General features: G+C 47.8%; 1 protein-coding gene across 1 annotated transcript in view; it reads right to left on the bottom strand.

Moving 5' to 3' along the window:
* DGCR2 (DiGeorge syndrome critical region gene 2) overlaps positions 1–25,540 on the bottom strand; it is a 69,310-nt gene that overhangs the window by 22,161 nt on the left and 21,609 nt on the right. The window contains exon 2 of the mRNA XM_082853239.1: positions 14,638–14,760. Coding sequence (XP_082709365.1) covers positions 14,638–14,760 — 123 coding nt within the window. The remainder of the gene's footprint in view (positions 1–14,637; positions 14,761–25,540) is intronic.

Genomic DNA, 25,540 nt, shown 5'->3' with positions numbered 1-25,540 from the left:
TTAAAGTGTGACCAGAAAGCTCAGGGTGAGGAAGAATGCTAGCTTTACGTGTGGTGGTCCAAGAGTAATTCGCAGGTCTGAGAGAGGAGACCCAGAGAAGTGAGGAGATTTACCCAAGGCAGGAGAGAGCCAGGGGCTATGTTTCCGAGGGGCCTCTGCGCTCTGCCTGCTGGGGGGCGCCTGGTGGAGGATACCGGTACAGGGTCAGCACAGGCGATGAACTTGGTCTGCATGACTTCGCAGACACAACAGACACCTGCCTGCAGCTGGCTCAACAACCTCAGGCCAGGCGGGGGTGGTGGGGTGGGTGGTGGGTGGAGTGTGGCCCAGGAGGGGCGTGGCGCATGCCAAGGTGGGGCGATGGGCGTGGTAGGGGCGTGGCATGGCAATGGGCAGTCCCCACCTCTCCCACCTGCGGGCAGGGGCAGAGGACCTTAATTCCCCAGCAGGGATTGAACTGGGCCCTGGCAGTGAAAGAAGACCGCCAGGGAATTCCCTGACACTGTTTTTATTTAATAAATCATCTTTATTTTTTCCCATTATAAAATAACACATATTCAATGTAAAATATTTGAGAAATACAAAAGTTTGAAAAGACGAAACAGATAAACTGTACTATTCTAGAGGTTGCTACCCTTCCAATCTCTCCCTTCTACACAAATCCTTAAAACTATTGGGATCACGTCAAGCACTATTTTATGATTTGCTTTGCAAGCTGAAGACTATAAACAGCTTTCCATATTCTTTAGTGAAGATCACTTTCAATGGCTGCTCAGCATCTGTGAATCGATTTCTTTAATTACCACAACTCCTAAGGTTCCAAGCTGGAGCTGCCTGCATTTCCTAATTTTTGTAGAAGAAGCACATGTGTGTCCTTCTGAGACCCTAGCAGCTTTGTCCCTCTTCCACTAACTACTCAGTAGAGTATTTCCTCGGAGTTTCCATAGTCCCTTCCCAGGCAGGTGATGGGATCAGCTTGCCAATCACTCTAACACATAAAATGTGTTCCCAGTGTCTGAGATAAGTTGGACCCCAGGCAAAGACCTAGAGGAGAAGCTGCCCTCTTCAAACACTGCCCTGGGGTGGGACGGCTTCAGCTCTCTGGGACTGGGGTGCCCCGTGCACATGTCTGAGAACCACCACTTCCCGCTCCCCGGAGGAGACAATGCAAAGCCCCTGCCTCTGTCCCTCCAGGGCGCCAGGCAGAGGAGTGGGCAGATCCCCACTGGGCTGAGGGATAAGGAGGGAGGGGAGCAGAGCCCTCCCAGGCAGAGGGCAAAGGCCAAAACCGGGCATGCCTGCAACAAGCTTGAAGACCAGCTTGGGTGTAGCTGAAGCATATTTCGCTACGCCTGCACTTCACACCTCCCTTTTGCCTGCTCTTCACACCTCCCTTCTGCCTGCTCAAACGAGCAAGACCTGTGGTTCCACTTGGTCTTGGCCTCTTCCCCAGACTAAGCACAGCACCTGGGCACCTGGTATACAACCGGTCAAACTGCTCACAGAGGGACGAGGAATCTAGGGCAGAGGGGAGAGAAAGAAAAGGACCGGTTCTGCCGGGGGCACCGAACACCAGGTGGCCAGGATGCTGCCCGCAGTGAAGCCATCTGCAGCCCGGGGAGGGGGTGGGGGGGCAGGTGAAACAGCACAGTAAAGTAACCAGAAAGCCTGGTGGCGGTGGAGGACGCTGCTCTGTGATGAGCAGGCTTCTCTGTGGTTCAGGCAGCAATTCTGAGCCTTCCTCTCTACTCCATTTTCCTTCATATCCAAACGCCCACATCCACCCCCTCATCACTCATTATTCAGCGTCCATTACATGCTGCCACCGAAACCCACCAACAGACACAGGCCCCCTGAGTGTCCTGGGGGCCAGAAGCAAGAGGTGAGGGTGGCGGGGGAAGGCAGAGTTCACTGGATCAGCAGCCTTACAGCACTCTTAGGACCACCTCTGACAATAAGGAGTTTTCTCTGAGCCCCACAGACAGCGCGGCGGCCAGCTGGAGGGTGTGCGCCCAGCCCCAGAGTGCGGGTTTCAGGGTGCAGACGCCCCAGAGCAGCTCTAGGCACTGTCCCAGGCACCCGGCAGCAGGTGGCCCTGACCCCTTAGTGGGAGGTCTCACTCTCACTCCCTGTGGTGGGGACGGGGATGAGCCCAAGCCTGGAACCCAACCTGAGTCCAGCCCTGACGTCTCCGAAGGAGTGCTCCTCTCTCTTCAGATGTCCGTCCCCGGACTTCAGAATGAAAGCCCAAGGAGGAGACCCGGCTGAAACGCTACTGAAAATCTGAGGAAGAGGGAATGTCTGAGATGGGGAGGCAGGCAAGGCCGTGACAGACCTGCTTCAGAGGAGAAGTGTCCCGCCTCAGGACCCTCGTGTGCCCTTGGAGATCAGGGCAGCAAGAGCTGGAGGCCTCAAGTCCAACGGGGAATCTGAGTCAGTAGTCAGGGCAGGCAGTGTCCTGCTTGCTGCTCCCAACAGCAAGTGGCCGGAAAAGAAGATGATGTGCAAATAAAGGACAAAATGTGAGTGATTCTAATTTGTGTTTCCAGAAACTTAAAACTTGTCCAGATGAGCCTGTAACGTCTCCGAATGAGGAAGAGGGCAGGACAGACTGGAGCCTCTTCAGTGTTCTGAGCTGTCGGGACACATGTCACTGTCCTATTTCACACCAAACAGGTTTAGAATCATGGTCAAAAATCAAATGTCTCTAAGTTAACCAATACTTGCTAACCAACGCAGGATTTCTAAAACCAGAGAGCCAGGAAATACAGTTACTAATAGCATTTCCGTTACGCTGAACACGTTCTTTAAACTGATTCTCTTTCCCCACAGCTGGGGCCAGTCATGTCGCTCAGGGGGATCTCACTGGGCTAAAGGTTGATGGTTTGGGGGAGCCCCAGGGACCACCATCTCTGTCTCTGTTCCACCAGGGACATGCCAACATGAACACTCTGTCTTCCCATTTTATACCCATGTGGACAGTATATGCGGTACACAGAGATTAACTGCAAAAACACAGCCCTGTAAGTTTCAAGTTCAAAATCTGCCTCCCTCCTGCGGCTCCTATAGGTCCATGAATGTCTCAGGGCACAAGTTCACAGAAGGAACATTTTACCTTCTGCTACTGCCTGGGACAGAAGCTGAAGCCACCAGTCCCAGGCACACTCCACCTGTGGCCACAGCTCTCAGATGCCAGGAGTGCTGTGGCAGAAGCAGACTGACCTGAGTGGGGCTCCTCCCTCAAGGTCTTCTCAATTCTTAGGTATGTACATCACAGGATGAAATAGAAATCCTGCCTCCCCTCCCCCAGCCCCCTGCTCCTAATCCCATTTCCCACAGAAAATTCTTCAGATAGTTTTTAAATTATTTTTTCTTACTTCTTCCGGTAGTTTAAAAAGAATTACTTATTTTTACTTATTTCTTCTGTTATGTCTATATTTCCGAATAATAGGTTTACCCTGCTATTTCTAGTGTTATCAATTTTAAGTGTTACCCACTGACTTAAGGTCAGGCAGGTACAGGCTTATTATTAGCTCACATACACTCTTACCTTCCCAACAGAGTAGCATCAATTTCAAAACTAAAGTCAGTAGAATAATGTAATAATGTAAGTATTCTTCACTTGTGAACCAAATAGCATACTAAGGTTATTTCGATCCTCTAACAACTTTCTTTTTTCCTGGAGTTAATATTTGCATCGGTTTTAAATTTTTCTTAGCTTTCTGTATATCAACCACTGATTTTTTCAGCTACTACAGCAGATAACAAAGGCTAACAGGAAAAATTTTAAACACTCAAAACACTGTGTCAGAGCCACCTGGCTCCACTTTGTTTCCTGGAATCCCTGCCTACCTTCCAGCTCCAGGCTGAATGGGCCGCTCTCTGGGCTGGGGCTTGGCTGTGATCCTCGGGTCCACTTTGCTACCCTCCTGCACTGGGACCCTGTTTCCTGGACCCCAGGTCATCTTCTTTCTTGCTTAACCCTCTCCTTTTACAAGATCACATCTTTCTAAGAAAGGGTATAGCAACATTTATGAGTCTATTCATATCTACAATTTCTTTATTTTATCCTCATATATCATTGACTTCTCTGGATATAAAAATCCCAGATTAATAACATTTTTGAAGCTTCTGGTTAAAGATATCAGATTGAACAAACACACCTTGTTCTCTGAAACCCATTAAAACAACAGTAATGGGATTTTATTTTATTATTATTATTTTTGGCCCCCCTGTGCGGCATATAGAACTTCCCCAACCAGGGATCAAACCCATGCCCCTGCAGTGGAAGCACTGAGTCTTAAGTACTGGACTGCCAGGGAAGTCCAGTAACAGGATTTTTTAAAAGGCAGTCACTAGGACAAACAGAACAGTTAAGAGAATGACAAAGTCCTAAAAACTGGAAAACAGGACTTCCCTGGTGGCGCAGTCGTTAAGAATCCGCCTGCCAATGCAGGGGATACGGGTTCGAGCCCTGGTCCGAGAAGATCCCACATGCCGCGGAGCAACTAAAAGCCCGTGTGCCAGAACTACCGAGCCTGCACTCTAGAGCCCGTGCTCCACAACAAGAGAAGCCACCGCAATGAGAAGCCCGCACACCACACTGAAGAACAGACCCTGCTCCCCGCAACTAGAGGAAGCCCGCGCGCAGCAATGAAGACCCAACACAGCCAAAAATAAATAAATAAATTTATTAAAAAAAAAACACAACAACAACTGGAAAACAGAAGGACAAGTGATAACGTAGAGAAGGTGACCACATGTCCTAAGATGCCTGGTTATGCCCGCTGTCCCAGTATACCATCCAGTTTAGCATTTGTCAGTCTCAAAATTGTCTTATTTTAGAAGTAAATCACTCCAAATTTATTTGAGCCTAGAAAGCTAAATCCTAGGCCAGCAGCTGGGCAAAGTAAGAAATTTGCAAACTATATACATTGACCCTTAGACCCAGCAATCCGACATTTAAGAATTTACACTGATGATACATCTCCAAAACTCCCTCCAAAACAAAAAAGCCCCCCCCATAACCCCGCATATGCACAAGGTTACTTACTGTGACGTTATTTTTTTTTTTTGCGGTACGCGGGCCTCTCACTGTTGTGGCCTCTCCCGTTGCGGAGCACAGGCTCCGGACGCCCAGGCTCAGCAGCCATGGCTCACGGGCCCAGCCGCTCCGCAGCACGTGGGATCTTCCCGGACCGGGGCACGAACCCGTGTCCCCTGCATCGGCAGGCGGACTCCCAACCACTGCGCCACCAGGGAAGCCCTGTGACGTTATTTTTAATAGCAAACTAATGAGGACAACCTAAAGGCCCACACATAGGAGACTGGCTAAATAAAATACGGTACGTTCCTAAGATGGAGAGCAATATAACAGTAAGAAAGAATTTAAAAAAAAAAAAAAACTTTATGAATTAATACAGAGTTATTTTAAGGATATTCTACTGAATTAAAAAAGAAAAAAAAATCAGGGCAAAAAGTACACACAGTAAGACACTTTTTTTATGTAAGAAAGGGTAAAGAAAAAGAAACAAGTAGTAAAATATACACACATTTGCTTATTTTTGTAATCAAAAAAATGCCCAAAACTCAGAAAAGATAGGCCAGAAACCAATCAAGCTAGTGGCCTATTGGATATGGTGGAAACAGGTAAAGGGAAATAGAACTTCTAAGTGTATGTTTTTATACAGTTACAAGTTTTGAATCTTGCTAATGTTTTACATATTCTAAAAAAAAATCAGTTAATCTTGTGGATACACTAAAGCCCATGAAATTGTACACTTTAAAGGGATGAATTTTATGGTACATGATTTATATCTCAATTAAAAAATAAATGAAGATGAGGAGGCAAAGTCCTAAAACTGAATGCAAACATTCAGACGTTAACACATCACACAGAAGAAAAACAGGAATGAATCCGGTGGCTTCTGACTAGACAATGACTGTACCCCCTCAGTGCAACACAGTCTAACATCATAAAGAACTGAGAAGAAATCCTAGAATTTAGTTAGTAGGTTTGTTCTTGGCCGTGGTACAAGAGCAGTAATTCCAAAACTCTTTTATGTGTACTTTAGAATTGGCCAAATGAGTACATATACAGATGGTGCTGGGAACCAGGGTTCGTTCTTATGGGAAACGGAGGTACAAATATGAGATGGGGGAGGAGAGGAGGAAGTCTAGATCAGAATCGGAGGTACAGCAAATACGAACTCATGATTTAAAAAAAAGTTTTCTGGGGCTTCCCTGGTGGCGCAGTGGTTGAGTCTTCCTGCCAATGCAGGGGACAAGGGTTTGAGCCCTGGTCTGGGAAGATCCCACATGCCATGGAGCAACTAAGCCCATGCGCCACAACTACTGAGTCTGTGCTCTAGAGCCCGCAAGCCACAACTGCCCACATGCTGCAACTACTGACGCCCGCGTGCCTAGAGCCCGTGCTCCGCAACAAGAGAAGCCACCCCAGTGAGAAGACCACGCACCGCAACAGAAGAGTAGCCCCCGCTCGCCTCAACTAGAGAAAGCCTGCACGCAGCAATGAAGACCCAACGCAGCCAAAAATAAATGAATAAATTTATAAAACATAAATAAATGATAAATAAATAAATAAAAAGGCTGGGGACACCTCTTGACTAAAGGACAGAGCAAGATGGCAAGAAAATACAACATGTAACCTTTGACTAAATCCTGGACTTAAAAGTTTAAAAAACCTGTAAGTGACTCTTTTGTGACCATTGAAAAAAATTTCAATATGGACTATATATAAGATAATAGTGTTATAGTAAGTTTCTTGCATGTGAAAATTGTACTGTGGTTAGAGTGGATTGTTCTCATTCTCAGAAGATGCTGAATATTTAGGGGTAAATATCATATCTGTAATACACTCTCAAAGGGTTCAGAAAAAAATGTACATAGAGAAAGCAACTGTAGCAAAATGCTAATGGCTGATGAATGCAAGTAAGGGCTACAGGAGCGTTCACTGCACTATTCACTGCACTACTCTCAAGCCTTTTCTGGAGATATGAAATTTCTCGTATTAAATCAGGGAGAAGGCAGGGACTTCCCTGGTGGCACAGTGGTTGAGAGTCCGCCTGCCAAGCAGGGGACACAGGTTCGATCCCTGGTCTGGGAAGATCCCACATACCGCAAAGCAACTAAGCCCATGTGCCGCAACTACTGAGCTTGCACTCTAGACCCCGCGTGCCACAACTACTGAAGACCGCATACCTAGAGCCCATGCTCCACAACAAGAGAAGCCATGACAATGAGAAGCCTGTGCACCGCAACAAAGAGTAGCTGCCGCTCACCACAACTAGAGAAAGCCCGTACACAGCAATGAAGACCCAATGCAGCCAAAAATAAATAAATTAATTAATTTTTTAAAAAATCAGGGAGAAGGCAGTCCACACACCCAGCTCCCAACCCCTGCATGGTGTGCTCAGGAAACCTGCCCCTCCTTCACCCTAGCAGAACACGGGGGATTTACTAAAAAAGTAAAACAGGGGGTCTCTGGTATGGGGGATACCAGTTCAGCTGAAAGTCATGGTTCTTTATTTAAGGAGGGGATGGCAGACTCCCAGCTCCTCTTCCTCCACTAAGCTCCTCCTTTATTATGTTTAGGTAGTTTCCTTCTATTCCTAGCTTGTTGAGTGTTTCACCATGAAAGAATGTTTAATTTGGCCAAATGCTCTTCCTGCATCAAGAAGATCATGTGTTTTTTCCTACATTCTACTAGTGTGGTATATTACACATTTTAGTTTTTTGAACCACCCTTGCATTCCAAGAATAAATCCATTTGATCACAGTGTGTAAGCCCCTATGTCCCAACTTTCATTTGTTGTTGTTTTTTTTTTTTTTTTGGCTGCATCAGGTCTTAGCTGCAGCACGTGGGATCTTTGTTGAGGCATATGGGATCTTTCATTGCCACGCAGGCTTCTCTCCAGTTGTGGCATGCGGGTTTTTTCTCTCTAGCTGTGGCGCGCGGGCTCCAGAGTGTGTGGGCTCTGCAATTTGCGGCAGGTGGGCTCTGTTGTTGAGGCGCGCAAGCTCAGTAATTGTGGCGCGTGGGCCTAGTTGCCCTGCAGCATGTGGGATCTTAGTTCCCCAACCAAGGATCAAACCCGCATCCCCACTGGAAGGCAGATTCTTTACCACTGGACCACCAGGGAAGTCCCCTCAACTTTCACTTCTTATTTTAGTTATTTGAGTCTTTACTCTCTTTTTTCTTTCCCGGCTTCACTCACTTTATTTTTCTCCCCATTTCAGGGCCCCCACGGCCTCTGGGCCCTTCCACAGCAGTGGCATCATTAGCCATTCGGTGTTTCTACGAAGAAGTTGAGTCTTTTTTCTCTTTAGTCAATCTAGCTAAAGGTTTGTCAATTTTGTTGACCTTTGGTTTTGTTGATTTTCTCCATTGTTTTTCTATTCTGTTTACCTCTGTTCTGATCTTTATTATTTTCTTCCTTCTGCTAGCACTGAGTTTAGTTTGTTCTTCTTTTTCTACTTCCTTAAGGTGTAAAGTTAGATTGTTGATTTGAGACCCTTCCTCCCTCCCTCCAGCTGACACTCTCTCTTTCTCTCTTAATATAGTATTTACAGCTACATATTTCCTTCTTAGTACCGTTTTTGCTGCAGCCCCTAAGTTTTGGTTTGTTGTTTTCTTTTAAATAAATTTATTTGTTTATTTATTTATTGGCAGGCAGATTCTTAACCACTGTGCCACCAGGGAAGTCTATGGTTTGTTCTTTTCATTTTCATTTATCTCAAGATATTTTCTAATTTCCTGTGTGATTTCTTCTTGACTCACGACTGTTTAAGAGTATACTGTTGAATTTTCATGTATTTGTGAATGTTTCAGTTTTCCTTCTACTGTTGATACCTATTATGGTTTCATTCCACTGTGATTTATATGATTTCAATCTTTTAAATTTGTTCAGACTTATTTTGTGGCCTAACATATGGTCTAGCCTAGAGAATGTTAAATGTACATTTGAGTAAAAAGCTGTGCATTCTGTTGGTTGTTGTTGGGTGATCCTGCAAGTCCCCAAGGCTCTGTTCACCTTTCTTTGTTCTTTCTGTTCCAAACACTCAGTAATTTCAAATGTTCAGTTTGCAAGCTCACCTAGTCTTTCTTCTGCCTGTTGGAGCCTGCTTCTAGTGAAGTTTTCAATTCAGTTTAGTTTTTTGTCCATATTTTCCTTCACCTCTTTGAGCACACTTAAGATGGTAGCTTTAAAGCCTTTCTTTAGTATGTCTGAGGCCCACTGTTTCTTGAGGGATCGTATCTGCCACATAATTTTCTTCCTTCAAATGGGCTGTGTTCTCCTGCTTCTTTGTATGTCTGTTATTTTGTTGTTGAAAATTAGGCATTTGAATAAATCCTCTCCCAATCTTTGCAGACTGGCTCTGTATTGGGGAAGACCTTCATTAATTAGCAGGGTTTATTCTAAGCCTTGAGAACAGCTCAGGGTGAAGGCTTAACGTCTTCTTAGGCCTTTTCTACACTTGCATTGTGTCTGGTCCTGTGTGTGAACTTCTTTTGATTCTTAAGTATATATGCCTGCTTTAAAATGTCTTAATTTCCCAGAGCCAGTCACCTGCTTCTCAGGGTCTTGGACGTACTATTGTATTCCTCCACCCACAGTCCCTTACCCCAGGCACCTGCAGGTCTGTACCCAGTTTTTGTGAGCATTGCTTGACACTTTTCTGCAGTTTTTTGCTGGCTGAGATCCAAACTATGTAATTCTTCCCTATCTGAGTTCCAAGTCAGAAACAACAGACATCAGTCCCTCAGGCAGCCCCCAGACAGGTCAGAATGTTGCAAATAAGGTCACTCTGCTCCCTCTGGTTGGAGGCAAGGAATTTGGAATTGGGTTGTTGCTTCTTTTAGACTGTGCTGTGCCACTGGGGGAGGAAGTGGGCCAAGGGTGAGTAAAAATGCCATGATATTTCCTACCACTTGAATGTGGCTTTTTCCTGATTGGGTGTTCCCATGGTTGCTATAGACTTTGACCGTTTTCCAGAGCTTCCATGAAGTTATTTTAGCCATCTTCTAGTTGCTTTTTGAATGTATGCATGGCAGAATGGGCGTCTGAAGTTTCTGAGACAGCCATTTTGCTGACATCAGAATATATTGCTATGCCATGCAGCGCAGCCACAAAAAAACCAAGAAGAATATATTGCTAAAGTTTTCTTTTACTCCCTGAATTAATAAAATAAGAGCTAACATATAGTGAGTGATTGCTGAGTGCTGTGTTCTGCTCTAAGCACACCTTGTGTACATCAATCCTCTAGCAACCCTAAGGTAGGCACTATTATCCCCCGTCTCACAGGTGAGGACAATGAAGTTCAAAAAGCATCTTGCCCACAGGACTACAGCCGGAGGAGGCGGAGGCGGGGAACCAGCCCAGGCAGCTTGGTTCTGAGCCCCCACATCTAACTGCTATTTTACACACAGCAGAGTTAGCTACCTCAGCCACTCTGTGCTGGTCCTTTTGGTCTAGGATGCTCTATCCAGAGTCCGGGGAGCATCCTGTGGCTGTTTTCTTCCAGAGTCTAGAGAGCACTGGGTGTCTTTCATGTTTAAGAGGAAGGAGGTCCAGCTTGCCAGAGGCTCTGTGGGTACTCGTGGGCCAGGTGCTGGTAGGGTTCAGGTGAGTTCAAGGTGAGAACCCTCCAGCTTGTTGATACCGCTTCTACCTCATCCATGATGCACCAATTTCTCCAGAAAAGACTCCGGCAACCCCCTGCCTGAGGAAACAGACCATTTGGGGAGCAGGGCAGAAGATATGGTCAAGGGTCTCATCTGTCCCCATAGAGAATTTCTCTTAATTCCTCTGTTTACCACCTCCATGGCTCCCCTCTGCTGGGCCTGGTACCTCCTATTCTGCAGACTGTAAGTCCAAGTGCTATCTAACAGAAATATAATGCAAGCCACATTTCAAAAGAGATGAAATTAATTTTAATAACTGTATTTAACCCAATATATTCAAAGTACTATAATTTCAACATGTAATAAATATTAAAAAGTATTAATGAGGTGTTTTACTTTTTTGTACTAACTCTTTGATATTCAGTGTATACTTTACAGTTGTGGTGCATCTTAGTTGGAAACGGCCACATTTCAGGCACTCAGAAGCCACACGTGACTCGTGGCTACCATACTGGACGGCCAAAGTCTGGAAAATAAGCTTCATGTCTGCCATGGAAGAGTCATCTAGCTCCGTGGAGAAAGTGAGGAAGTGAGGAAGCCCAGCCACCCCCAGCCAGATGCCCACCAGCCTGGGCATTTAGGGCCTGCTGGGCAAACTGGCTCATTTCCTGGTGTTCTCTCCCCCAAGCAGGCCCGCGGCTGCATTTTCTCTGCCACATCAGTTTTCACTTTCCTTCCATTGGCTTCTCTTAAAAAACAAACAAGGCTGTCTAATATCTGAAACATTCCAAAGAGTACATGCAGCACTTATGTAAGATGTAAAGCCTAGTAATAAAGTACGTCATGAACCCCCAGCCCCCACTAAGTCGGTCATCTGCTACAGGGCTGCACCCCGACGTCTGATTCTCCCAGGCTGACACCTCTGTCTTCCCACCAGCGAGGAACCGGAAGCCCGGGTTTTGTGTATCTGGGCTGTTCAGCCTTTCTTCCTCTTGGTTTACCACACACAGATGTATCTGAAAATGAGATGGTGCTCAGTTATGCTTGTCTTTACTGTACTGTGTGTACTTTGGGGCAACTTGCCCTGTCACCTATATCCTGCTTTAAGGGTTTCCGTGTTGGGCTTCCCTGGTGGCGCAGTGGTTGAGAGTCCGCCTGCCAATGCAGGGGACACAGGTTCGTGCCCTGGTCCGGGAAGATCCCACATGCCGCGGAGCGGCTGGGCCCGTGAGCCATGGCCGTTGAGCCTGCGCGTCCGGAGTCTGTGCCCCGCAACGGGAGAGGCCACAACAGTGAGAGGCCCACATACTGCAAAAAAAAAAAAAAAAAAAAAAAAAAAAAAAAAAAGTTTCCATGTTGCTACAGGAACCTAACAGGCACCTGCTGTCGCTGGGTCAAATACTCCGCTATGTGAACGCACATTTGGGTTGTTTCCAAGCTGTACATTAGTATGAACGCCACTGCAAAAATTTCTCCAGAGCTTCCCCGAAATGGCAATCTTGGATCACAGAATATGAGGATGTTCAGCTTTGCAGGTTAATGCCTGTTTTCCAAAGTGGGTGTGTCAGTGCACCCCTCTCACCAGCAGCCCAAAGACCTCCAATACCCGGGTTTGTCAGACGTCCTCAGTTTCGCCAATCTAAGTATCTGCAAAGTGGGAGCTCACTGTCGCCTCTGAATACTAATGAGGTAGGACATCTCTTTATGTGTTGAGCCACCATTCTTGTTCATTTTTCTTATTCGTTGACATGCCTGACCGTCTTTTGTCCATCCGCAGGAGTCCTCTACACACGCTGGATTATAATCCTTTATAGGCTTCCCACTCTGTACTTGTCTGTTCACATTCTTTATTGGGGCTTTTTGATAAAGGGGAAACCTTAATTTTAATCTGGTAAGACTGGTCGTTTCTATTTAAGAGTTAACATTTTTTTTGTGACTTAAAAAAAAACTTCCGGGACTTCCCTGGTGGCGCAGTGGTTGAGAGTCCGCCTGCCGATGCAGGGGACACGGGTTCAATTCCCGGTCTGGTCCGGAGCCTGTGCTCCGCAACGGGAGAGGCCACAGCAGTGAGACCCACATACCGCAAAAAAAAAAAAAAAAAAAAAAAAAAAAAAAACTTCCCTACCAAGGTCATAAAGGTATTCTCCTCTACGGTCTTCCAGGAGTTTTTCTTCAATTAACCTGAAACCAACACTGTTCATCAGGGATCTGATGGCATTCCTTTCGGACTCCATCCTTTGTCTAGTGACGGGTAATCCACTTCTGTCTCAAATCAAGTTTCTCTGGTCCATTTCTGGCAGCTCTTCTGTCTCACCAGCCAATCCCTGAGCCAACTGTGAAGGAAGCCTCAGCACTGGCAAGGCTGGTGTGTGCTTCTTTCTCTTCTTCAAAGTGGACAAATGATATCAGAACTTTATCCTTCCACGGGTTTTAGAACTGACTTGTCATATTTCCCAGAACACTGAATCCACAGATCAATATAAGAAGAACAGGCAGCTTTACCACACTGAGACTTCCTTGCTAAGAACACCCTGTCTCTTCTTATTCAAGTCTTCTTTAATGTCTCTTAATAAAGCTGTGAATTCTTCTCCAGTAAAACTTTTACATTCCCGTTTGTATCAGACATGGTTCACTCAGGAGAGCAGGGACCACATAGGTATTTCCAACACAAAGGGAATTTGTGCTTTCAAACAACTGACAAGGCTGGGGGGTGCACAAAGAAAATGGGCCACCTCTAACCGTCAATGCCCCCTCTGTGCTGCAGCTGAGAGCGAGCAGGCCAGTCTGCCACCCACCGCTGAGCAGAAAATGCTGCTGGGACAACCACCACTCTGCAGCCCTGCCACGCTCCCACTGTCTGAGCCCACACACCCACACTGTGGCCAGGGGAAGAAGGGGCCCCTTACCTTCCACCTTCCAAATGTCACAGGAATGCATCTCAGGGGCTAAACAACACCAGAAGCCTCTGGCAGGGGGTCTGGGTAAGACAGCTCCAGCCCCTGAAAGGCAGGGACTGTCCTGAAGGCCCAGACTGCATCAGGCACACCATCTGCTTTCTACCTCCCCAAAATACTGCTGAAATTACTGATCTACTGTGTCATCTTTTCCCATTTTCTTGGTCCCTGTGGTTTTACATATTTTGTACTCTTTTGTTATAATTTTAGCAGGCTTTTAGCAGGACAATGAAATAAACTCTTGTGGTCACTCAAGAAGTCCTGCAGTCCAAGTTCAAAAGCAGCCAGACCTAGCACGGCTAGGACTTTCCATGGATTTACTTAAACTTCACCACATCAGGGAGGTCACAGCTGAGACCCTGCCTGCACCCCGCACCCACAAAGATATTCAATGACTGGGTGGGCTCCCAGACATGGGCCTGCCCTGGAGGCTCCCAGCCTGGCCGCCACTATCCCCAATGTCACCAAAAAGACAGACACCTCAACCAGAGACATGCAAGAGATAGCCAAGCCAGAACAGGATCCAGGATGACCGGGAGGGGTCGCCTCTCAACAGTCACCTTCACAGGCAGATACTGTCCAACACCTCGAGCCGACACCCAGGTCTTCAGCGGATGAGTGTGTGATGTGTGTGTGTCACAGGCACATGCACACACCCTGGACCAAGCTGAGAGCCAGGGCTGCCATGAACACGCTGCTCTTGGGGGCAACCCTAATCGAGGGGACGGGGGCAGAACTGAGCAAAGGAGCTGCAACTCAGATTTCGTGTGGCATCCACCCCTGTCTCCAGGGCCCAAGTGGGCAGGATGGCAAGAGGGCCACGGCCGGTCACCAGGGCTGCCACACAGGGGCTCGCTGTGGGCCGCGGTGCCCCCAAATGTGGCCTCTTGGGCCCCCTCATGCCCCCCATGGCCCTGGCCCTGCAACCGGCTGCACTGGGACCTGCGGCACTGGGCATGCATTTTTTAAAGAGACACAGAAAGAGAGAGGGAGGAGGGGAGGGCGGCCACCACACGCGTCCCCCGGCCTGACACTCACCTGGACAGTTGGCTTCATCACTCTCATCCTCACAGGTCACCAAGCCGTCACACTGCCAGGGGAGGGGGATGCACTGGATGGCGCCGCTGCGACAGGCAAACTGGCCTGGGTTGCACCGCAGCTCTGTGGGACCAAAGGCAAGAGGCCGTTGAGGATGCGGTGCCACCTGCACCTCTGAGCACACGGGGCAGGGCCGACACAGACACTGACCAGACAGAGGTGCCAGCATGCTAGGTGAATGCAGGGGGAGAGGCCGCCCCCACCCAGGGCCTCAGGCCACTGCCTGGATGACGTGGGGGCACGGGGCTCCCGAGGCTTCACAAGGTGCATAGGATGGCGCAGGAAGGGAGGAACAGGGGAGCCTGCCACGAACGGAGACCACGGGGAACGGGGGGAGGAAGGTATTTTGAACTTCAGGTCGCATGCTGTATGGAGCAAAGGTGATTTAACCAGTAAGTGACATTACAAGACCACTTTAAGGAAGTGGTTTCTGGAAGCAACTGTAATAGGGGACAGACAAAACAGTGAGTAACTCAATACAGAAGGGCCTGACTGAGGCTGGGGTCAGCCAGCTCCTGCCACCCGCCTGCCCTGGCTCTCAGGTGTGCTATCAGCAGGCACGGCCAGGGAGAGACCATCCTTGGGGTAAGAGGGAACAATAACAATAACTGAAGCTCATCAGAGCCACAAAAGCACCTGTTCTCAGGATCCACACTGGAAACAACTTCTAATTCATGGGGCACTGGGTCAAGATGCAGAAGAGTCTTGCCTGGTTGGTGGGGAAAAATTAACTCTAGGCTGAATGCTGCCCTAGTCCTGACTAACCAAGATTAAAACGAAGAGCTGAAATGACCAAACTGTTTCCAAGTCACACCCTAAAACAAAGCTCAAGAATATTTATAGGAATATGCAGAAATATGCAGAACTCAGAAAGTCAAAATTCATAGTCTGGGCTTCCCTGGTGGCACAGCGGTTGAGAGTCCACCTGCCGATGCAGGGGACACGGGTTTGTGCCCCGGTCCAGGAAGATCCCACATGCCGCGGAGCGGCTAGGCCCGTGAGCCGTTGCCGCTAAGCCTGCACGTCCGGAGCCTGTGCTCCGCAACGGGAGAGGCCACAACAGTGAGAGGCCCGTATACCGCAAAAAAAAAAAAAAAATTCATAGTCTGCCATCCAATAAAAAAATTACCAGACATGCAAACAGGAAATTATGACCAAAATGAGGAGGAAAAAAAATCAATCCAGAAATGGCAGAAATGACAGAAAAGATAAAAACATTAAGAATTATTATAACTGTATTGTAAATGTTGAAGAAGTTAGAGGAAAGATTAAACATGTTAAGTAGAGATATGGAAGACACAAAGAAAGAAACCTACTGTGAGAGATACAAACACACTGCACAAACAACAGAAACTCTAAACAGAAAGAAAAGAAGGCTAGAAAAAAATGAATTGTGGCTCTGGGACCACTTCAAGCCACCCGTACACATGTACACGGAGGGGAAACAGAAAAAATATTTGAAGAAACAATGGCAGAAAAATTCCCCAATTTGATGAAAACTATAAACCCACAGATCCAAGTAGCTCGATGAACCACAGACACAAGAAATAGAGAGAAAAATACTCCAGGGCACATCATAATCAAATTGCCTAAAACCAGCAATAAAGAGAAAAGTCTTAAAAGCAGATAAAAAAGACATGATGCACAGAAAAACAAAGTAAAGATGACAGCAGATTTCTCACTAGAAACAACACAAGCTGGAAGATGGTGGAACAACACTTCTCAGTTCTGAGAGGAAAAAACAGAAGACTGCCAACCTGGAGGCACTTAAAGCAAATGCACACATACTCCATTGTGGGGCTTATAACCTGAGTGGAAGTAAAATTGTGACAACAGCAGCACAAAAGCCGGGAAAGGAGAAACTGAAGCATACCGTTTAAAGGCTCTAACACTACAGGTAAAGTGGTCTGTCTCATGAATGTGATAAGTTAAAGCTGAATATCACTAAACTAACACAAGAGCTACAGCAAATAAGCCAATGAGGAAGACAAAAGTAACAAAACATACTCAACCCAAAGGAAGAATAAACAAAGGGAAAAGGAAACAACGGTTGGCACAAATAGAAAACAAACGACAAAATGGCAGACTGTAATTAAATTTGCCTGATCAATAAATATATGGGGTGATCGAAACACCCTAATTAAAAGGCAGAATTTGTTACATAAGTAAAAAAAGCACGATGAAACTACATGTGTCTAAAAGAAACCCACTTTATATAAGGACACAAATAGGTGAATATGAAACAATGGAAAAAGATATGGCATGCTCACATGGATGAAAAGAGAGGGCTTCCCTGGTGGTGCAATGGTTGGGAGTCCACCTGCTGATGCAGGGGACACGGGTTCGTGCCCCGGTCCAGGAGGATCCCACATGCCGTGGAGTGGCTGGGCCCGTGAGCTGTGGCTGCTGAGCCTGCGCGTCCGGAGCCTGTGCTCCGCAATGGGAGAGGCCACAGCAGTAAGAGGCCCGCGTACCACAAAAAAAAAAAAAAAGAAAGCAGAGGTGGCTGTATATATATATATATATTTTTTTTTTATTTATTTTTTGGCTGTGTTGGGTCTTTGTTGCTGCGTGGGGGCCTTCTCTAGTTGCGGTGAGCGGGGACTACTCTTCGTTGTGGTGGGCATGCTTCTCATTGCGGTGGCTTCTCTTGTTGCGGGGCACGGGCTCTAGGCGCATGGGCTTCCGTAGTTGTGGCATGCGGGCTCAGTAGTCGTGGCTTGCGGGCTCTAGAGCGCAGGCTCAGTAGTTGTGGTGCACGGGCTTAGCTGCTCCGCGGCATGTAGGATCTTCCCAGACCAGGGCTCAAACCCGTGTCCCCTGCATTGGCAGGCAGATTCTTAACCACTGCACCACCAGGGAAGTCCCAGGGGTGGCTGTATTAATACCACACAAAGGAGACTTCAGGGCAAATAATATTACGATAAATGAAGAAGGTATTTAATAGTGATAAATGACATAATAACCTTAAATGTCTCTGCATCTATAGCAGAGCTTCAAATGAAGGAAAAACTGCTGTAACTGCTAATAGACAAATTCACAATCAACTTCAATCCCTTCTCTCAATAACTGATAGAACAAGCAGACAGAAAATCTGCAAGGATACAGACAACCTGAACAACACTATCAACCAGCTGGACCCAACCGACATTCACATAAATCTCTGCCCAACTACAGCAGAATACACATTCTTTTCACATGCGTACAAAACATTCACCATAATAGATAAATATATGAGCCATAAAACAAATCTCAATACATTCATAAAGGTTCAAATTTAAGTGTGTTGTTTGATCACAATGGAATTAAATTAAAAATCAACAGCAGAAAGATGTCTGGGAAATCCCCCGACTATATAGAAAACAACTGACATTCTTCTAAATAGCCTATGAGTCAAAGAGGAAATGAAAAGGGCGATTAGAAAGCATTTTAATTTAATGAAAATTTGTGAAATGCAACTAAAGCAGTTCACAGAGGCAAATGTATTGCATTAAATTTCTATATCAGGGGATTTCCCTGGTGGCACAGTGGTTAAGAATCCACCTGCCAATGCAGGGGACGCGGGTTCGAGCCCTGGTCTGGGAACATCCCACAAGCCGAGAAGCAACTAAGCCCGTGCACCACAACTACTGAAGCCCGAGCGCCTAGAGCCCATGCTCCACAACGAGAAGCCACTGCAATGAGAAGCCCATGCACCGCAACGAAGAGTAGCCCCTGCTCGCGGCAACTAGAGAAAGCCTGCGTGCAGCAACAAAGACCCAACACGGCTGTAAACAAACAAACAAATAAGTTTTTTTAAATGCTTAAAATTCCTATATCAGAAAAGAAGAAAGGTCTCAAATCAATGACCTCAGCTGCCACTTTAAGAAATCTGAACATGGCTTCTCTGGTGGCGCAGTGGCTGAGAGTCCGCCTGCCGATGCAGGGGACACGGGTTCGTGCCCCGGTCCAGGAAGATACCACATGCCGCGGAGTGGCTAGGCTCGTGAGCCATGGCCGCTGAGCCTGCGCGTCTGGAGGCCGTGCTCCGCAACGGAGAGGCCACAACTGCGACAGGCCCGCGTACAGAAAAAAAAAAAGAGAACTTTCCTTTTCAAAAGACATTGTTAAGAGAATAAAAAGAAAAGTCGCATACTGGGAGAGAAGAACTGTAAATCACACATCTGATAAAGGATTTGTATCCAGAATATATAAAGAACTCTCATATTTCAATAAAAAGAAAACAACCCACCCAATTCTTAAAATGGGCAAAAGATTTTAATGGACAATTAACTAGGGAATTCCCTGGTGGTCCAGTAGTTAGGACTTGGTGCTCTCACTGCCAGGCTGCCAGGGCCCCAGGTTCAATCCCTAGTTGGAGACCTAAGATCCCACAAGCCTTGAGGCATGGCCAAAAATAAAAAAAAAAAAGAATGCACAATTAACCAAAGAAGATACAGATGGCAAAAACACATAAAAAGATGCTCAACATCATTACTCATTAAGGAAATGCAAATTAAAGTCCTAATGAGATACCATTACATATTAGAATGGCTAAAATGAAAAATGACGATACCAAGAGCTGACAATATGTGAGTTAACTAGAACTCTCCTACAGTGCTAGTGGGAATGTAAAAATGGTACAACTGCTGTGGAAGACAGTTTGACAGTTTCTAAAAGGCTGAATATATACGTACTATATGACACAGTCATTCCACTCCTAGGGATTTATCCAAGAGAAGTATATGACCATACAGAGACATATTCAGAGTAATATTATTTGCAATAGCCAAAAGCTGGAAACAACCCAAATGCCCTGAACAACTGAATGGATAAACAAACTGCAGTGGAGCCATACCATGGAATACTACTCAGCAGTAAAAAGGAGTGAACCACTGAGATGCAGCAACGTGTAAAACAAAAGAAGACCAAAACGAGCAGCCAGCTGCAGGCTGCAGTTTGCCAAACGCTGTTCTAGAGTTAAGTGTTGAAATAAATCTACCCATACCCAGCACCTAACACACGGACGTGTCCACGGAATGTCTGCCGAACTGAACTACTCTGTTCTTTAAGTCGCTAACGAAGTGTCATCAGTTCTGATATCCCCGGGAAGGGTCTTTCCCTTCCTGACTCACCTGCACAGTGTAGGGGCTGTTCAGAAAGCAATCCAACCTGTGAATCACTGGTTAACACATGTGAATTGCTCATTCAAAAAATATTTGCCAAGCACCACTTTGTGCTGGGCAACCCTCCAGGTGATTGTGCTAGTGTGGTCAATGGAGCAGGGAGAGTCAGGACGTGGCACAGCCTGCCTTGAATGCTGGGCGGGGACCAACACACAGTCAGCTGCTTACTGTGTCCGATGGGGATTCCCGAGGGTCTCACTGGTGTTACTCCAGCTGTAAATCAACATTCCCTTTCCTTTCTTCCTCAGTATCCTCTCGGGTCCCCTTGCAAAGCATCCAGCACAATTTCTGCCACATACAAAGCTGCTCAAAAATCGTCTCCCCGTCTTTTCACTACTGGGTTCACCAAGGTCCTGTCCCAGCCCCCTCTTGTGATGACTATCTCCTGGCTGGCTACTCTAGCCAATGGATTGTTGATGCTTTTTGAAATAATCCATGCCCTCACCATGTACATGCAAGGCCACAACACCAAAACACGAACTTCTTTCACACTAGTTCTCAAATCTTTTCATTTGAAAACCTTTTTATACTCTTAAAAATTCTGAGAACACCAAACATCTTTTGTTTATATGGGATACATCTATCAATATTTACTGTATTGAAATTAAAGCTGAGAAACTGTGTAAACACAAGCTTCCCAAGCATTTACTCAAAAGGTTAAACACATAATAAACACTGGAGAGGGTGTTGAGAAAAAGGACCCCTCCCACACTATTGGTGGGAGGTAAACTGGTGCAGTCACTATGGAGAACAGTACGGAGGTTCCTCAAAAACTAAAAGTAGAGCTACCATATGATCCGGCAGTCCCAATCCTGGGCATATATCTGGAGGAAACCATACTTTGAAATGATACATACACCCCAATGTTCACTGCAGCACTATTTACAATAGCCAGGACATGGAAGCAACCTAAATGTCCATCAACAGATGAATGGATAAAGATGTGATACAGATATACAATGGAATATTACTCAGCCATAAAAAAGAATGAAATAATGCCGTTTGCAGCAACATGGATGGATCTAGAGATTATCACACTAAGTGAAGTAAGTCAGACAAATAAAAACAAATACCATACGATACCACTTACATGTGGAATCTAAAAATGATACAAATGAACTTATTTAGAAAACAGAAACAGACTCACAGACTTAGAAAACAAACTTATGGTTACCAAAGGGGAAAGGTCAAGGGAAGGGATAAATTAAGAGGCTGGATTAACATATACACACTACCAGGACCTCCTGTATAGCACAAGGAACTCTACTCAATACTCTGTAATAACCTATAGGTGAAAAGAATCTGAAAAAAGAATGGATATATGTATAACTGAATCACTTTGCTGTACACCTGAAACTAACACTACATTGTAAATCACCTATACTCCAATATAAGGAAAAAAAAAAAAAAGCTTAAACACAGAGTTACTATAGGAGCTAGCAATCCCACTCCTAGGTATGTGTCCAAGAGAACTGAATGCCAGGACTCACAGACACCTTGTCCTCTGATGCTCACAGCAGCATGACTCACCAGAGCCAAGAGGAGGAACAACCCAGGTGTCCAGCAACAGATGATGGATAAACAAGCTGTGGCCTGTCCATACAATGGAATATTACTGGGTCATAAAAAGGAAGCAAATTCTGACACATGCTAAAATGTGGATGAACCTTGAAGACATTATACTCAGTGAAACAAGCCAGACACAGGAGGACAAGTACTGTACGACTCCACGTACATAAAGTCCCTGGAGCAGTCAAATCCACAGAGGCATAAAGTGGAAGAGGTTGCCAGGGGCCGGGGGTTGGGGATGGGAGCTTTTGTCTGATGGGGACAGAGTTTCAGTTTGGGAAGATGAAAAAGTTCTGGAGATGAATGGCAGTGATGGCTGCACACTACTGCCAATGTACTCACACTGACCTGTACACTTAAGATGGTTAAAGTGGTAGACCTGATGTCATGTGAATTTTACCACAATTTTTAAAAAACCCTTTAAAAGAAAGGAGAGGGCTTCCCTGGTGGCGCAGTGGTTGAGAGTCCGCCTGCCGATGCAGGGGATGCGGGTTCGTGCCCCGGTCGGGGAAGATCCCACATGCCGCAGAGTGGCTGGGCCCGTGAGCCATGGCCGCTGAGCCTGCGCGTCTGGAGCCTGTGCTTCGCAACCGGAGAGGCCGCAACAGTGAGAGGCCCGCGTACCGCAAAAAAAAAAAAAAAAAAGAAAGGAGAAAGAGAATGAATGAATGAATGAAAAGAGAGAGAATCCCAAGCACATATCCCACTGGCCATCACATCAGGTAGCCTCCAGAAATAGCACTCTGCACCTGTGAGAGAGGGAGAGAGAGAGGCAGACGACCCCTTGGTGCTGTCATGAAAATCATCCGACCTCTTGGAGTCCTAGAAACCCCAGCCACACGGTGACAGCTACTGCTTTTTTTAAAAAAAAATTATTTATTTATTTATTTTAATCTTTGGCTGCATTGGGTCTCCATTGCTATGCACTGGCTTTTCCTCTAGCTGCGGCAAGTGGGGACTACCCTTTGTTGTGTGCACAGGCTTCTCACTGCGGTGGCTTCTCTTGTGAAGCATGGGCTCTAGGAGCATGGGCTCAGTAGTTGCGGCTCACAGGCTCTAGAGTGCGGGCTCAGTAGTCGTGGCTCACGGGCTTAGTTGCTCTGCGGCATGTGGGATCTTCCCGGACCAGGGCCCAAACCCGTGTCCTTCGCATTGGCAGGCGGATTCTCAACCACTGCACCACCAGAGAAGTCCAGAGCTACTGCTTTAACCACGTGATGTCTGGGGCCTGGAGGACTCGTGCCCCGTAGAAATGTCATGTCTCTGCAGTACTGATTCTTTCTCTAGATTCAATTTCTTCTTTGTCAGCAAGTCTCGGCCTCATTTTAAATTATGTAAAGTGAGCTGTCTCAGGTTTCTGTATGAAATTTAGTACATGGCCTAAATTGTCTGGAACTGATTTCCTCTCACCATTTACCCACAAAGAAATAGAGGAAGGGACTTACATGGCACACCAGTAGTTAGGACTCTGTGCTTTCACTGCCCGGGCCCGGGTTCAATCTCTGGTCAGGGAACTAAGATCTCACATGCCATATGGCGCGGCCAAAAAAAAAAAAAAAAGGAAGAAATAGAAGGGGACTTCCCTGGTGGCACCAGTGGTTAAGAATCCACCTGCCGGGTTTCCCTGGTGGCGCAGTGGTTGAGAGTCTGCCTGCCGATGCAGGGGACATGGATTCGTGCCCCGGTCCGGGAAGATCCCACATGCCGTGGAGTGGCTGGGCCCGTGAGCCATGGCCGCTGAGCCTGTGCGTCCGGAGCCTGTGCTCCGCAATGGGAGAGGCCATAACAGTGAGAGGCCCGCGTACCGCAAAAAAAAAAAAAAAAAAAAAAAAGAATCCATCTGCCAATTCAGGGGACACGGGTTCCAGCCCTGGTCCGGGAAAATCCCACATGCCGCGGACTAAGCCTTTGCACTACAACTACTGAGCCTGTGCTCTAGAACCCAAGTGCCACAACTACTGAAGCCCAAGCGCCTAGAGCCCGTGCTCCGCAACAAGAGAAGCCACCGCAATGAGAAGCCTGCACACCACAATGAAGAGTAGCCCCCGCTTGCCGCAACTAGAAAAAGCCTGCGCACAGCCACGAAGACCCAACGCAGCCAAAAACAAATACATAAATTTATTAAAAAAGAGAAAGGGAGGAAGATGGCATACAGCAGCAGCCCATCACTTGGGAAATCAAAACTCAGCCCAGAAGTGCAGGAGCGGGTTGGGCCCCCTCTCCCCAGCCACCACGGCCCAGGCTCCTAGTGATCCGCAGGCCTAGTCCTAGGCTACCCGGCCTCCCCAACATGGTTCGCACATGCTTCCCCAGAAAGAGCTCAGGGTGGGGCCCAGTGGGTGCTGGGCAGCGCTGCGCAGGGCTAGAAGGCATGGCGCCTGGGCATGAGGGCTGCCGGTCCCTGCTAACAAGTGCTGACAACGCGGAGAAGTCAGATGCAGATCCGCGGGTCACCCTGCAAGGCAGGCCCCCTGCAGAGGGCTCACCTGAGTCCCGAGATCAGAGGCTGAGAATAAGGGGCCTGAACCCCCAGTGGCAATAGGGAAGGCACTGGGCTGCCACGATCAGGGAAGGTGGGGCATGTGCCCTGGAGGGAGCCCTGTGTGGCTGGGCCCAGCGGGACACATGAACCAAAGGGACCAAGTGGCTTCACGGTCACGCTGTGAGGAGCCACGGAGGAGTAGCCCCAGAACACCCATAACAGCAGGGCCTGGGAAGCCGTTCTAGAACCAGCTGTGATTACAACAGCAACTCCCACCTTCCCGACGGGTTCCAAGTGCCACTTGCCCTTTCAGGAGGCAAAGGGCCACCTCCAGCCTTCCTCCGGCACCCCCTCCTCCCATGTTCTTGGGAACCCTAACTCAGCTATTCCCATGGCTCCCCCTGTAGCACCCCTGGCCCGTTCCCAGTGGTTCCCAGTCGCTATCACTTCACAGCTCCAGCAGGTTCCTGGCATGATATACAGGGAGATGAGCTTTGAAACAGGCCCCAGGGACCTGTCCCGAGACAAACCACAGGCCTCAGCTCCCGGACTGCAGTGAAGCCCCTTGTCAGCCAAGACCCCTACTCCACCTTGCTTGGCTCCATCCCCTCCTGCGGGTGGTGGACACGAGGCCCCAAGGAGGTGGCCGGCTGCGCAGCTTCATGTGTGTCCTCCATCCCCTGGAATGACTCCGGGGCCCTCTGAGGAGGAACATGCTGTTGGAGGGACCTGCCCGGGGAAAGGGGTCAGGCCCAGGGCTCTGAGCGGTGCGGTGCCCCATCAAGGCCCCGTGGACAGGAGGCCTGGGCATCCCTAGGCTCAGGCAGACGCCAGGGTCACAGCAGGAGGGACACTGGCATCTGATCTTCAAGCCGCAAGGCGCTCAGAGACCAGCTGCCTGTGACCCTCAAGCCCAAGGGTCCAGAGTTCTAGAGCGAGCCGGAGGCGTGTGACTCAGGGCAAACTATAGACTGAAGTGTTACCAGTGGGGTTTAAAGGCAGGCCAGACACCCTGCTGCTTATGCTATCCCAGCCTCGGCCGCCTGGCTCCCTCAGCAGAAGGGCTGACCCACCTGACCTGTCCCCTGTCGGGCTGGCACAGCAGGATAGGACCCAGATCCCCAGCCCCGAAGCCAGCACAGCTAAGCGGAATCCGGGCAGGAATCACAGCCGCCCCGCCAGGACGCTCTGCACTCTGATGTGGGGCGTGACTAACCCATTGTCCTTCAGAGGGTTGGGTCCAAATTTTCTGATTCTGACCCATATTCTCTCTGTTAAGACAGAAGTCAGAGGACTCATGAAATGCAGCGCCTCCGTAGAGGTCAGCCCCACAAAGCCCCAGGGGACCAGGGCTGCCTGTCTGCCAACGGGACCCACAGAGTCAGGGGTGCACCAAAGCACTGTGAACATGAAAAGGCTCCTGTGGTAGTTTCAAAATACGTCCACTGATGCTTTGATGTGCCTCCCTACCACCAGGGGCTCCCCAGTCACTGTGACCTTCAAACCCTTCACTGAGCCAGGGCCAGGCTCCCCCTCACTCAGCCCACCTGAGGGAGAGAAGACGCCCCCTGCTTCCCGGCACCTGCCTGCCCCAGAGGAGCGGCAGCCACTCCCGCCCATCAGCTGA

The sequence above is a fragment of the Leucopleurus acutus genome (assembly GCF_964270905.1).
Source record: "Leucopleurus acutus genome assembly, chromosome: 13".
Classification (NCBI taxonomy): Eukaryota; Metazoa; Chordata; class Mammalia; order Artiodactyla; family Delphinidae; genus Leucopleurus; species Leucopleurus acutus.
The sequence above is the reverse complement of the archived record's forward strand: the minus strand, read 5'-3'. Positions and strand labels throughout refer to the sequence as shown.